The sequence below is a fragment of the Podarcis muralis genome, chromosome 4 (assembly GCF_964188315.1).
Source record: "Podarcis muralis chromosome 4, rPodMur119.hap1.1, whole genome shotgun sequence".
NCBI classification, from domain to species: Eukaryota; Metazoa; Chordata; class Lepidosauria; order Squamata; family Lacertidae; genus Podarcis; species Podarcis muralis.
Window position 1 is genome coordinate 23,255,996 of NC_135658.1, and position 14,056 is coordinate 23,270,051.

At 44.0% G+C, this 14,056-nt stretch overlaps 1 protein-coding gene across 3 annotated transcripts in view; it reads right to left on the minus strand.

The window, feature by feature from the left end:
• Positions 1–3,283: 3,283 nt before the first annotated feature.
• SLC35F2 (solute carrier family 35 member F2) overlaps positions 3,284–14,056 on the minus strand; it is a 49,077-nt gene continuing 38,304 nt past the window's right edge. For 2 of the 3 annotated variants that reach the window (XM_077927047.1, XM_028726210.2), the window contains exon 8: positions 10,923–13,458. In XM_077927047.1, coding sequence (XP_077783173.1) covers positions 13,210–13,458 — 249 coding nt within the window. In that variant the 3' untranslated portion in view covers positions 10,923–13,209. Of the gene's footprint in view, positions 3,485–10,922; positions 13,459–14,056 lie in introns of those variants that run through there. The other variant, XM_077927046.1, reaches the window with a different exon arrangement.

Consider the following 14,056-nt stretch of genomic DNA (forward strand, 5'->3'; position numbering starts at 1 on the left):
GTATGTAGCTATATTTTTAGCAGAGCTGCGAGAGTAATTTGATAAATTTTAAAAGGTGCCCTTGGTTAATCGGGCAGAAGACTCTATCTATATATTTAACTGTTGTTATACAGCAGCTTTCTCACACATGCACACACAGAGAAGGCAGGCAGCACCATCTTGGAGCGCTGCTAAACTAGAAGCATAGAGTTGAAATACTACACTTTGTTCACTCATTTTTGTCACGGGGCATGCACGCCAAGGCATAACAAAGCCAATGTCTTGTTGAATTTTACAGATACTTCTTCCATCTTTTCTCAGACAGCAGAAAAGGTGGCTTTATTTGAAAGGATGGTGCAATCTCTACAGGTGTAGAACATTCTCAATGCTCCTCTCCCATCTTCCTAGGCAGTGTGGTTTCACCATGCACAGTGGTGTCTCAAGCCAGTAAAGTAAGCCTATCATTACTGTACACAGCTTCACTTTAATCTTTTGGTAGGTACCCCTTTATCACACCATTTATTTTTAAATCAGTATTTTGTTTAGTGAGAAAACTTTTCTGGCTTTTTTTACATTACACCATGACATGACATGACATGACATGACATTACATTACATTTACACACATACAAACTGCTTTTTTCTGGGGGGAAAGCAGGGGTACACATACTCCTAAACATTTTGTGAATCTAAGTTTAGCTTCATTGAGGGGCAATATTTCAATATGAGTAGGAAAATGAGAGTACCCCTAAACGTTTCTTTAGGAAAAAAACACTGTATGTATATCGCATTAGTTCTTAGATGAAAAGGTGTAATCACGCTAATAATTTATTATATTAAAAAGAAAAGCATTGCCACCTTTTCAGTCACTGCCATTTCCAGCAACATGGTAGTTTTAATGATTAAACACTTCAAATCTACACTTGTGGTACTTTTTTTTTCATAGGCATAATTACACTTAAATAAATAGGTACTTTAACCCTACTTTAAAGATAAATATATAATTTTAAAAATAACGGGGGGGGGGGGGAGAAGATTTTAAAAAATGACCTCTCAGGTGAATTGGGCCTTTTGCTCTCAAATCTACAAGAGCCATGTGACGCTCACTGGTGTGGAGTAATATAGTGAGATGAACGCATGTGCCAAGTCAACAGACAGGGAGCAGGAGGCGGGGGGGGGGGAGAGGATGAGAAAAATGGTGGTGGGGTATATGAGCTGTGGGGTTACATAGGAGGAGGAGAGGGGAAAGGCGGAGAGAGTGAGCCACCTCAGCTGGTGGCAACCTTGTAAGATTCACTTTGGTGACTCAGACTTATGCCCGTTTCCAAAAGTGACCATCCAGAATCGTTGGGAAACTTGCAAGGAGAGACCCAGTAGTGATCCTTTGGCGTTTGTTCCTAGCATCTGTTACTTTTTTATATAAAAAAAGGCATTTCAGCCACACTGGAAATGATTGAATAAAATGACTGATATTCTGATAATATTGTAGAATGCCTAGTTTAGATTCTTAGTATTTTTAAAAACAAAACATTACATACATACATTTCTTACTGATTGTAGATCAGCAATGTAGGGTTAACCATAATAACTTTGTCAAGTGCTTTGAATTGATTGTGTTTGTATATTTGCCAGGCAGAAGAGAACATTGCGAACTCTGCCGCACGCCCGATTAGAATGGAGGCGTTTGTCCTGAACTTCATGCCACGTAGAACTAACATGTGTAATATGAGTAAAGGTCAGCATTAAAATAGCCATTAACTTGTTTCCTTCTTCAAATTCCGGGAGCAATGCAATCACAGAGAGATGCAATCTTTTAAATTCATTTCAGCCACATACGAGAAATTCATATTTTAATATGTGCAGCTTTGCATTAGAGCGAGACAAGGCACCCAGTTTAATAAACCCATCTCTGAGCTGGAAAACATAAATCGGATTAATCTAAAAGGCTTGCCAAGAAACTGCCAAGGACCCCATCCCTCAGGGCCTATCAGGTTTATCAGCATTCACTTATTTTGATGGCCTTTTATTTACACATGATATAAATCTAAGAGAGGCCGCAGATACTTTGAAGGATAAGATTTGAATTTTAAATCATCTACTGGAGGCAGGAGAGATGGGGAAGAGTAGATGCTAACTCTTTTGAAGTGAAGAGAACTGCATAACAGAAGACACAATTATTTTGGTTTAGGATGAGGCTGATTACTAGGGATGTTACTTCCAAGGAAGCTGAATGTTGGAAGATTCGGAACCGAAAATATAAGGTACTTCTCCACACAGCACATAGTGCCTTCTTGTGAGTGGTACCCACATTAGAAAATGTCCTCCCCAGGGAATTTTGTCAAGTCAATTATATTGTAATATTCTGAGCAGGAAGATCCTGCTCCTTATGCCTGTCTGTCAGATGTCGTGTAACTTAGGGTTACCAGATGTCCCTGGTTCCCAGGGACAGTCCCCAGATTTGCAAATCTGTCCCCGGACAAATTCCGTCCCTGGAATGTCTCCAGATTTGCAAATCTTTCCCGGGAAATGTGGCAGCGGCAGTCCCAACAGCCCAGAGCCAGCCTGGTAGTGCAGTTGGCTCTGGCGGGCTTCAGGAGCTGCTAGCTGCCCTCTGCCGTGGCGCCCACCATTTTTTCTGACTGGAAGTCCCCATATGATGTGTCTTGTGCACAACACATCATATGGGGACTTCTGGAGAGGAAAAATGGTGGGTGCCACGGCAGCGAGCAGCTCCTGAAGCCAGCCAGAGCCAACTGCGCTTACCAGGCTGGCTCCGGGCTGCTGAGACTGCCACTGCCGCCACTGCCAAGGGGGAGCCAGGGACACCCGGCACAACAGATCTCCTGCCCCCTGCCCCCTTCCCCCTTTGTTTTGACTGATCGGGGGAGGCTCGGGAGTCGTGGGCAGGCGGCTGTTGCCCAGTTTTTTTTAAAAAAACTCTGTGCATTTATGTTTCACAGGGTGCGAAAGAAGGGCTTTGCACCTTTATACAATATGCATGTGTGCTTGGGTCCAGGGTATTTGCCTCACCATCCCCGCTACAGACTCCCTGTTGCTACTCAGCTTTATAAAAAAAAAAAAATGTCCCCAGATTCATTGAAAAAAATCTGGCAACCAACTATGTATTATGTTTCCATACCAAGTATGGAGAGGGAGGGCTAAAGACAGCAGCTTTATGGAATACCTTAAGAACTCCTTAATTTAGGAGTTCTGGGACTCCTCTTAACATCAGGTTTCTTAGCAGTGGCATTTAGTTTCACCCACCACTAAACCTGTTGAATATTTATAAGGGTCCTGTAGTTCCTTGCTTAAAGCCCACTTACTCGGCTGCCCCTTCCTTGTGAATGTGTCCCTTTTGGAATCTCTGGTGCTGTCCCTCCTGTTGTTTTGGAGGTAATGTGGGTCTTCCCCACCCAGTGGGCATCTTGCTTGGGAAAAGGACCATGATCAAACATAAAAGAACCACACTCACTCCCTCGCAGGATGGGATCTTCTTGGCATCCATCTGTCGAGAGAGAGAGAGACAATGGAGTGTGCCTCCAGGCAGTGGCGTAGCGTGGGTTGTCAGCACCCAGGGCAAGGCAAGTAATTTGCGCCCCCTAACCCGTGGATTTGCGCCCCCTAACCTGTGGATTTGCCCTAACCCCAGATGTTGCGCCCGGTGCGGCCGGCACCCCCTGCACCCCCCACGCTACACCACTGCCTCCAGGCGTGAAGTCAAACTGCTGTGTTAGCAGCACCAAAGTGACCACCCTGGGGGTTGGGGACAAGCCTGGGCAGTGTGTATGGAGTTTCTGGGCTGCCCAGATGACAAGATGTCCTCCTTGGCTTCGCTGATGTGGTCCAAAGGAGAGCAACGCAATACGCTTGGTCCCAGCTTGGCTGCAGCAGTTGCCAGGAGGCGGCGTACAAGGTGTCACCCAACCAGTTCAGATTAGTGTGATTTGTTGCTTCTTCGCCTTTTCTTCTCTCAAAGATGACTCACAAGGCAATGGAGATTTAGGGTCAGAGTTTTCCTTCTCCTAGATGGGCTACTTTCCCAGGTGGACGAGCCCCATCTACCCCTCAGTTCCCTCTACAGCATGTGCAGAAACCGCCTTCTTGGCTGTTGGACCCACTATTGGTCTCATCCAATTTGCCAGAACTTGTCTTCACTTGCAGGGAAGTCCCTAACTCACCAAGGGTTTGGGCCCCATCAGCTACCCTCACCTGGTTAGGCAGCCAATCAATGCTGTTCCCAGTATGTGGCTACTATCGCATGTCAACAGCTTCTGGGACCAAAGGGGGACAAACTACCCCAAGAGTACAATGCGTCCCCCACCAGAGGTACTACTACTCCCCTAACATCCCATACACCCCAGCTGGGGAATCACACCACAGGGGAAAAGTATGCACACCTCTGCAGGGACAAGGTGCCTTCTTTACAATGAATGGCACTGGGCTTCAGGGAGCATAGACTTATGATTTTTCTTTTTATTTGTGAAGGTCAGAGGAAAAACAGGGTGTAAGTGAAGCATTAGCCGACACCATAAAAATATCATCTCACTAGCTCTAGAATGATTTGTCATTGTTAGGTAAAGCAGAATTGTCAGCCAGGACAGTCACAGGTCTGTGGCATGTTTATGTTGACACAATGCATCTGCGGTACTTCCGTCCCATGATTTTATCTGAGAAGATGGACTGCCAAGTCTGGTTAATTTAAGAACCTTAGTGAACTCCATTATTACAGTGGATTTTTAAATACAAGGCAGCGCAGTCCTGTCCACATTTACTTAGAAACAAGTCCCACTTGGTCCGATGGTGCTTACTCCCAGGTAAGTATGCTTTAAGGTGTTAGTGCCGTGTGGAGAGTCACTCTTGCACTACAGTGTAACAAAAAATGGGCGAAAGATAAACAAGAACGTTTGTGGTACCCAGTGTGACAGGATTTCACCAAGAGGCTTATGGGACAAGCACCAATTGGATATGAACCAGGATGTGAACTGGAGTTGAAAGCACAACCAAAGCTTTTGCAGGGCCAAACAATCTTGGAAGCAGGATGGTAGTGATAGAAATCTGTCTGGGAACAATCCTAACCGCTGGTGTATCTGCTGAAGGTTAGGGTTTGGCAGAAATGGCCCTCCACTCTAAGGAGGTTTCCACAGCCATGGAAGTCCCTGCTTTAGACTCATGGAATTGTAGAGCTGGAAGGGACCATGAGGGTCATCTAGACCAACCCCCTGCAATGCAGGGATCTTTTACCCAATGTGGGGCTCAAACCCAAGACCCAGTCTGCCAAAGTTATGGGCTGTTGTGAAGCTATTGCCAACAGTTTGTAACGGGGGTGGACAACAGCAAATATTCAGAAATAATGATCCTCCTGGATTGTGTCAAAGGTCAAGTGAGAAAAGCACATATAGTGGTGGTTATTTATTTTGTTAGCTACTGCACAGTCTTTCTCATGAAAACTTGGGCTACATATATAGATGGAATGTGAGCACAATCCCATGTATATACAGTGGTACCTCGGGTTAAGTACTTAATTCGTTCCGGAGGTCCGTACTTAACCTGAAACTGTTCTTAACCTGAAGCACCACTTTAGCTAATGAGGCCTCCCACTGCCGCCGCACCACCGGAGCACGATTTCTGTTCTCATCCTGAAGCAAAGTTCTTAACCTGAAGCACTATTTCTGGGTTAGCGGAGTCTGTAACCTGAAGCATATGTAACCTGAAGCGTATGTAACCCGAGGTACCACTGTAAATATATACAGATCTATTTTATTTTTTAAAGACTGCGAAGAACAGGTCAATTTACATTTATGAAAATTTGAAAAATGTAGAGCTTTATGCTTTTAAACATTTATGAGAAGGAAAAACTTAACAGTTTAAAAACTAGACTCCATTCATACAATACTGGAATCAATTCAGATCTGGTTCATTTGTTGCATTAGAAGTGATGTAATATTTGAGTTGACTGGCCCATTCTGGGATTTATCATATCCATTTTTAATATCTGAAATCTGCAATAAAATATTTTGAAATGGTGAGCAACTAACACTTTGACACTGTTGCTGCTGCTTTTAGCTTTCTTGTTATTTTACACTCAGGACTTTTAACAAAGCTCCTAACTCAGGGGAGACCACTCCACTGGAATGTGCCCAACATCAATTAAACCCATTGCAGCTGTATTTCACGCACTAGCAATAAAAGTTCTAATGGCTTCAGAAGTGAATGCTTCTGTGTTGATGGAACTGTGAGCTACTGTACATTGCATGGTAAAGATAAAGTTTCTTTTATAAATTGATTAATAAACTGCTAGGATAGCTTCAAAATACATAATAAATTATGTTTATTATAGAATCCCATTAATAAGATTGCATGTTTTAGAATCGTGGATGGTGCAGAGATCATGATTTGTGTGTAGTAGCAGTTGGGAACTGGCAAGGCCACAAAATTCATGTGTATTCAGGTTTCTCCAGCTAGACACACCTTCGGCAAGAAGTGTCTCAATATGGACATCATAAGAACCTGCTCAATCAGGCCAATGGCCCATCTAGTCCAGCATCCTGTCCTCACAAGAGTCAGCTGAATGCCTTTGAGATGTAGTTTCCAGCAACTGGTATTCAGAAGCATGCTGCCTCCAACAGAGGAGGTACAACACAGCCAGAATGGCTGCTAGCCATTCATTCTCCATGAATATGTCTAACCCACTTCTAAAGCCTTCCAAGGTGGTGACCATCACTATCTCTGCGAAAGTAGAGTGTGGGGCTGTTTAAAAGCCTTTTTGCAAACAGCCCACCCCAGCTTGCAACCTGCCTCTGCTGCCTGCCCACATAGGCTTCTGACAACTGTGAGCAGCGGCAATCTGAGGCTGTCTCAGCCCAACTTGATTAAACTCTGGTTCCAGCCAAATTGGCCCAATTCAGGTCAGATGTTAAAGAAATTCAGTAACTGACTCATACATCATCGTGGTTTTGCTTCATAATGATCCAGAGCAAGTCACAACGAAAAACAATGTCGGGTCCTTCAAAATAACTCAGGACGCAATCAGATTCATCCAGTATTATTTACTGAAGGCAAATTAGCATAACAGTCATAAATCCAACTCTTCCAGATTGCCATCTCCGTAAGAATTCAGCTGCAGCAAAACCTTAACTTAATAAGACTAAAACTTAGCACCTAAGCATACTATGTACAGATCACCAGACAGGAACAAAGTAGAGAGAACCAAGAAAGAAAGGGAGAAAGTGAGACCAGGCTCCTTCTGGCCTGTCATTATAGGCAGCATGACCCTGAGAGAGATAACTGGGCCAGTGTAAACAGCTGCAATCAGCTTCTCTGAAGAACTAACCCAAACATCAGGAACCTTCTGCTTGTTTCCAAGCAGAATGGAAACTTACTTGTCAGTCAGAAACGTCCGGCTTGTATCACAAAGAGAAAGTTCCAGAATCTTCTTGAATCAATAGATTTCTACAATTTAAACCAATACTTTCTGTACTTCAAAAATGCAAGCCATGACAGTTTTGCTGTTTTGTTTTACTTATTTACTTGTTTTTATCCTGTATTTTAGGGATGCAAGTGGCGCTGTGGGTTAAACCACAGAACCTAGCACTTGCCGATCAGAAGGTTGGCAGTTCGAATCCCCATGACAGGGTGAGCTCCCGTTGCTCGGTCCCTGCTCCTGCCAACCTAGCAGTTCGAAAGCACGTCAAAGTGCAAGTAGATAAATAGGTACTGCTCCGGCGGGAAGGTAAATGGCGTCTCCAGGCACTGCTCTGGTTCGCCAGAAGCGGCTTAGTCATGCTGGCCACATGACCCGGAAGCGGTATGCCGGCTCCCTCGGCCAATAAAGCGAGATGAGAGCCGCAACCCCAGAGTCAGTCAAGACTGGACCTAATGGTCAGGGGTTGTTGGGATTCGCAGGATACTGGATAAGTCTGCAGGCTTCAACAGGATGATGCAATACTCTGCTGGGTCAGAGTGAGTCAGCAGGAGTGTGATTAGTGTGATGGCTATCACCTGTTTTAAAAGGAAAGCCTGTTTAACAGTGGGTGTGGTGGTTGTGCTGTAGTGTGGTGGTGCTGTGGTGGAGAGTATTCGTTTGTAAGTACTCTGTATGGACTGTTCTTTTGTAAATGCCTGTATATAGCTCACATTAAAAAAAGACTGCACTGGAAAAACCTGGAACTCTTAGTGTTTCGCTGAAAGCGCCGCGTGGAATACGCGACAGGGGTCCCTTTACCTTTATCCTGTATTTTATTCTATGAACTGCCCTGAGATCATATGATGAAGGGTGGTGTACAAATCGCATACATACATACATACCTTTTGTGGGAGTGTATTCCATCTGGGAAACCCAGCCAGATGGGGAGGGTATAAATAATAAAATTATTAAAACAATTATTATAACTATTTACTGTGTGAAAAGTACCTCCTTCTGTCTGTCCGGAAATTGCCAACATTCAGTTTCCTTGGAAGTAATATTCCCAATCATCATCATATGTGTATCTTGTAGTGTGCTTTTCTCTGCACTTTTGAGTTCTACTGCTTATGAGAGTGGTAGAAACACTTTTCTCTATCTGCTTTCTCCACAGCGTAATTTTATAGACCTCTGCCATGTCTCCTCTTACTCGCATTTTCTCTAAAACACCCAAAATGTTGCAACCTTTCCTCATAGGGGAGCTGCCAAATTGACTGATGGGAATTTGCAGCCGCAAGTGTGTTAATGGGCACTAGGTCTGGTGACTTTAAGAGAGGGTTGAACAAATCCAGGGCAAATCAACAACTGCCAGTTATGTCTAATTGGTGGAACCTCTAGTTCCAACACAGCCGAGACAACTCGGGTACCAACTGCTACAGAGCAAATTTTCTGCTTGAAGGCTTCCCAGAGGCATCAGTTTGGTGGCTACAGGAAACAGGATGCTACCTTTGGTCTGATCCAGCAGGGCTCTCCTTATGTTATTTTCTTAAAGGCAGAGAAACACAATCAATATAACTGCATGAAAAAGCTCTTCCTGGACCGTACCACTTCAGATTACAGGAGAGATATGAATGTCATACTTTTTTTGTAAGCCTATATATATATCCATAAAAGGGACGCGGGTGGCGCTGTGGGTTAAACCACAGAGCCTAGGGCTTGCCGATCAGAAGGTCGGGGGTTCGAATCCCCGCGACGGGGTGAGCTCGGTCCCTGCTCCTGCCAACCTAGCAGTTCGAAAGCACATCAAAGTGCAAGTAGATAAATAGGTACCACTCTGACGGGAAGGTAAACGGCATTTCCGTGCGCTGCTCTGGTTTGCCAGAAGCGGCTTAGTCATGCTGGCCACGTGACCCGGAAGCTGTACGCCGGCTCCCTCGGCCAATAAAGCAAGATGAGCGCCGCAACCCCAGTCGGTCACAACTGGACCTAATGGTCAGGGGTCCCTTTACCTTTTATATATATCCATATGGCAAATAAGTTGCTATCTGTGGTCTTCTTCACTGATAAATAATAATAAAGATAAAATGCTTTTACACACGCAAGGTGTTCCTTTTATTAAAAAAATTCCTACCGGTAGTCAAAGATGCAATTTCACCTCCCTGCAGTTTCAAGTGGAAGAGTCCAGCAAGAAAGAGAGGCACCTGCTGTTCTTATAGCTCAATTGAGAGGCTGTGGCATATGAGAAATTGGGCAGGTTTCCCATGAAAAGTCTTTCCCTGGAATCTACCCAGCACACACAGTTCCCCATTTCAGTTGTTAAGCGTTGCATACAGAATGTACAGGACAACTGCACCTGAACCCAGCCTAATTATCTCAGGAAATTTCTCTACAGCAAAGCTGGACCTGCCCTGCTTTGCTACAGCTCATGCTTACCTTTCCGGCTGAGCAAACGCACACCCTCTCCTAACAACCAGGCACTTTGCTAAGGGAAAATGGTTCTCTGGGTGCCATCTTGTGGCCAGAAGATACTCTTACAAAATACTGAGCACCCATCTAACGTGTAATTTCTGGCTCGGCTCCACATTAAGGCACACTTTTTAGTTTCTACAACTTTTGGAGAGCATGTTTCTGGAGGGGCAAAGGAAAGTATTCACTAGTGACACACAACAGGAATGCGGCAACTCAGCCAGATGGGCGGGGTATGAATAAATAAATAAAAATATTACCATTCTTATTATAAGGAACCTAAGCCCTTCCAGATATTGTTACGACTCCAACTCCCCTCAGTACCAGCCAGCATGGCAAATGATAAGGGATGATGAGAGCTGTAGCCCAAAATTTGGAGGGCCAGAGTTTCCCCACGCATGACAGGCAAGCTCAAATTCTGAATTACAAGCTCACTGAAGAGGGGAGCAACCATAACTGATTGCTTTGTGTATTTCTGATGCACTGGTGGAGTGTATTCTTGTGTATTTGCTAGGATAACTTTTGATATATTGTAAGGCAAAGAGGGGGGACGCGGGTGGCGCTGTGGGTAAAACCTCAGTGCCTAGGACTTGCTGATCGTAAGGTTGGTGGTTCGAATCCCCGCGGCGGGGTGAGCTCCCGTCGTTCGGTCCCAGCTCCTGCCCACCTAGCAGTTCGAAAGCACCCTTAAGTGCAAGTGGATAAATAGGTACCGCTTTATAGCGGGAAGGTAAACGGCGTTTCTGTGTGCGGCACTGGTGCTGGCTCGCCAGAGCAGCTTCGTCACGCTGGCCATGTGACCTGGAAGTGTCTTCGGACGGCGCCGGCTCCCGGCCTCTTGAGCGAGATGAGCGCGCAACCCTAGAGTTGGTCACGACTGGCCCGTACAGGCAGGGGTACCTTTACCTTTACTTTACTAAGGCAAAGAGAGGGGCAGGAAGCTCAAAATCGTTCTCTCTGAGCTTAATCTACCTCACAAGGCTGTTGTGACTTATAAAGGGGGGACACCATTAAGCCAATAAATGCTCTTTTGAGGAAGGGTGGAATAGAAATGTAATAAAAAGGCCAGTCAGAGGTATACTGAACATCTATTTATTTTCCATCCTTTAAACAAAACTTTAATATGAATTCCATTCCCATTTTAAACATGCTGCCATGGAACTGTACAAAAAAGGATCCAAAATCATCTCACTGTTTATTAAACAGCGTAAATCTTTATATAATATATTGATACTTTGCAGGGGGGGGACACCCATGTATATCAAAAGAACAGGGTTACACTGTGGTCCTAAAAAAGTTGAACTGAGAGGCTAATGGCACTTAATACTTAATAATGGCTAGGAGTGCGGCTCAAAAAGGAGAATAGCAGCACTGGCACAAACTCCTCTGAATTAATAGTTTCAATGCAGCAGATTGCAGCCCTAAATATTTAGTTGATGAAATGAGCAACTCTCCTCAGATTCTAGTCAAACTGGGATAATAACCATCTCAATAAGGACCCAGCCTAAAAAGCAAATTTATCACAGTGTTGCAGGATCAGCTTCCAGTATTATTATTCAACGGCGTTGGGCTTGAACTATTGTTCAAAAGCTATTTATAACAATAATATTATGGCACAGCTGGAGAAAGGTTAGCACTGATCCAGAAAAAGCAAGGTAACACCCACAAACAGAAGAGAGTGCTGTTGCAGAGAAGTTAAGTGGGAGAGAGCATGATATCCAGGAACTGAGAGTATCACATGTCACCAAACACCTGCGGTCAGCTCCATTAGAGCCAATCGTTGGTGGTGATGGGGAACATGGGGACAAGACCTCTGCCCTCAGTCTCGGTACCCCCTTCCTCTTAACAACTGGTGTCAGAGCTGATGATCTGATGCAGGCATGTGGCTTTCTGTTGAACAGCACTGGAGTGTGTGAAAAAGCTGCCAATACCATAGTGCTGATCCTTTAGGCACAACATGTAGAGCAGTTGAATACTTTAAACAGGACCGGTAAGTTGTTCGACTGGGAAGGGAAAGCAAGAAGGCCTAAATCAAATACCTTCTCCCCGGAAGTGTTCAACCTGATTTTCCTAGAACTGGCAGCTGGATTGGATTTGGAAACGATGGACACAGTTTTGGGCCCGTGACTCATCCAAGTAGGGATACACGGATATAGATCTGTGCATCCTAATCTCTAATAGATTAATCCCAAATAGGGGCCCAAATATTGATTATGCTTTGACAATATACATGGTTACAAAATGTGCATAGGTCATGTACAATTGGTCCTGAAAGCATATCTTATAGCTGCAGAGGTGTACACCATTAGGCAAATTGTCAGTGAATGGATTTAAATATATATATGTGTGTGTGTGGCTCAATATATTATTTATTGTGGCGAAAAAGACCACCTTCACATTTCCAAAAAGCTGATTTACACACAGGGGATTTTGCATTCCTCAAACTTAACACACACCGAGTGTTTACCTGCTGAGCTCTCTGCCACCAGAAGGCGCATGGTCTACTCTAAAGTATATCTGAGATCCAAAAGGACGAGACAATTTAATGAAGACAGAAACAGCGCCAATAGGGAGGCAGGCTCAGTGCATCCTTTAATTCTGATGGGTTCATCCCAGGTTGCTTCAATCAGTTGCCAGTGCAACCAAGTGTAATTTCCCAGTCTCCAAGTGTTAAGGTTCAATTAAATTATTGCAAAGATGATGAACAAACTCTGAATTTTAACTGTGTAGGAAATGGTTAAACAATTCAGTTTTTTATATATATAAAAATGTTTCTAGCCCTCATCACTTAATATTTAAAGATGGTTTCTGGCCCTCATGGTCTAGTGATCTAAAGACAGGGATTCACAGCTCTTCACAGATGCCTTTCTGTCTCTCCCTTTACAGTTTCCAGCTTCTCTTTCAGTACTGGCCATCTAACCTGTTTCAAGTCTCTCTTCCCTCTCTTTTTCCTTTTGCCAGTCTTGTTCTTGCCAAAAATATTCCACAGTCTTTCAAAGTGCAAACCTTGGACATTGGATAAATTACTCAAAATGAGCCATGAGTGCAATTTGGTTTCTTTAGTGTTGATTTTTTTCTCTCTCTCTCTACAAAGAGCATTGTTAGTCCTTCCCTTAGTTGTCCTTACCTTTTTATTTCCCTGTCAGCTCCAAGGACAGATCTTCAGGGAACATAACTTGGTACAGGTGGTTCGACTAAGGATCCAGCCCTCGTTATCTCGCGGTGAAATTCTAGACTTTGGCATGACCACAAACTCCACCGTAGGCATCTCTCCAGTTTAATCCAACCTAGCGCAGCATTACATTCATTATCTCTTGTTTACTGACATTTGCAAAGTAATTCCAGCAGATGAGAGGCTGTGTGCTTCACAAGACGGTTAGTTTTGTGTCTAGCACTTCCTCTGTCTGACTCCCTTCCTTGCTGCGTTGTGCAGGTGAGACGATGGACACATTCAGGTGGTTCTCTTCAATTTTTAAGGCAAGATTGTCAAACCCAGTACTGGATCCCAGAGGCAAGCTGGTCGAAGCGGCCTCTGCACTGCGGGTCGGCGTTGAGCAATACATGATGAATCCCACCATTATGACAGCAAAGGACAGGATATACAGTGCTGAAAACTGATAAAATAAGAAAAGAGATGAAGAATCAGGGTGCCTGTATGGACAAATGCCTTGCGGCCACAAAAATCACCTTAAAACTCAATTTTATTTGCTGTGGCTTTGAACTGAGCAGTAATACAGAACTTTTATCTACTTGGCATTGTTTTCTGCTGCTTTCTACCATGTATTTTTATTGTATTTTTTAAAAGTATACTTTTTAAAGTATTTTTATTGTACGATTGCATTTCAGAATTGTTTCAGTGGTGCCTGTTTATATACTTTTTTAAAATTGCCTTTTAGCCTGGACACCTCTTTAAATTGCCCAAGGGTGGCGGGATTCAGAGGCGTAATAATAATCCTAGTATTAATAATGATTTTATTATTTATATGCCAGCCATCTGACTGGGCTGCCAGGCTTCCAAAAAAAATAGTAAAACACAACCACGCCACAACATCGCAACACCTTTTCACTTGCACCTTTTCCACTTAACCCAAAAGGCCTGTGAGATTTGGTGGAAAGGGAGAGACGGAAAATTCTTATCTCTTTACCCATAGCTACATTTACCCCCTTTGCTCCCCTGCTCAAACTTACTGCCCACCTGACTATTCATCACTG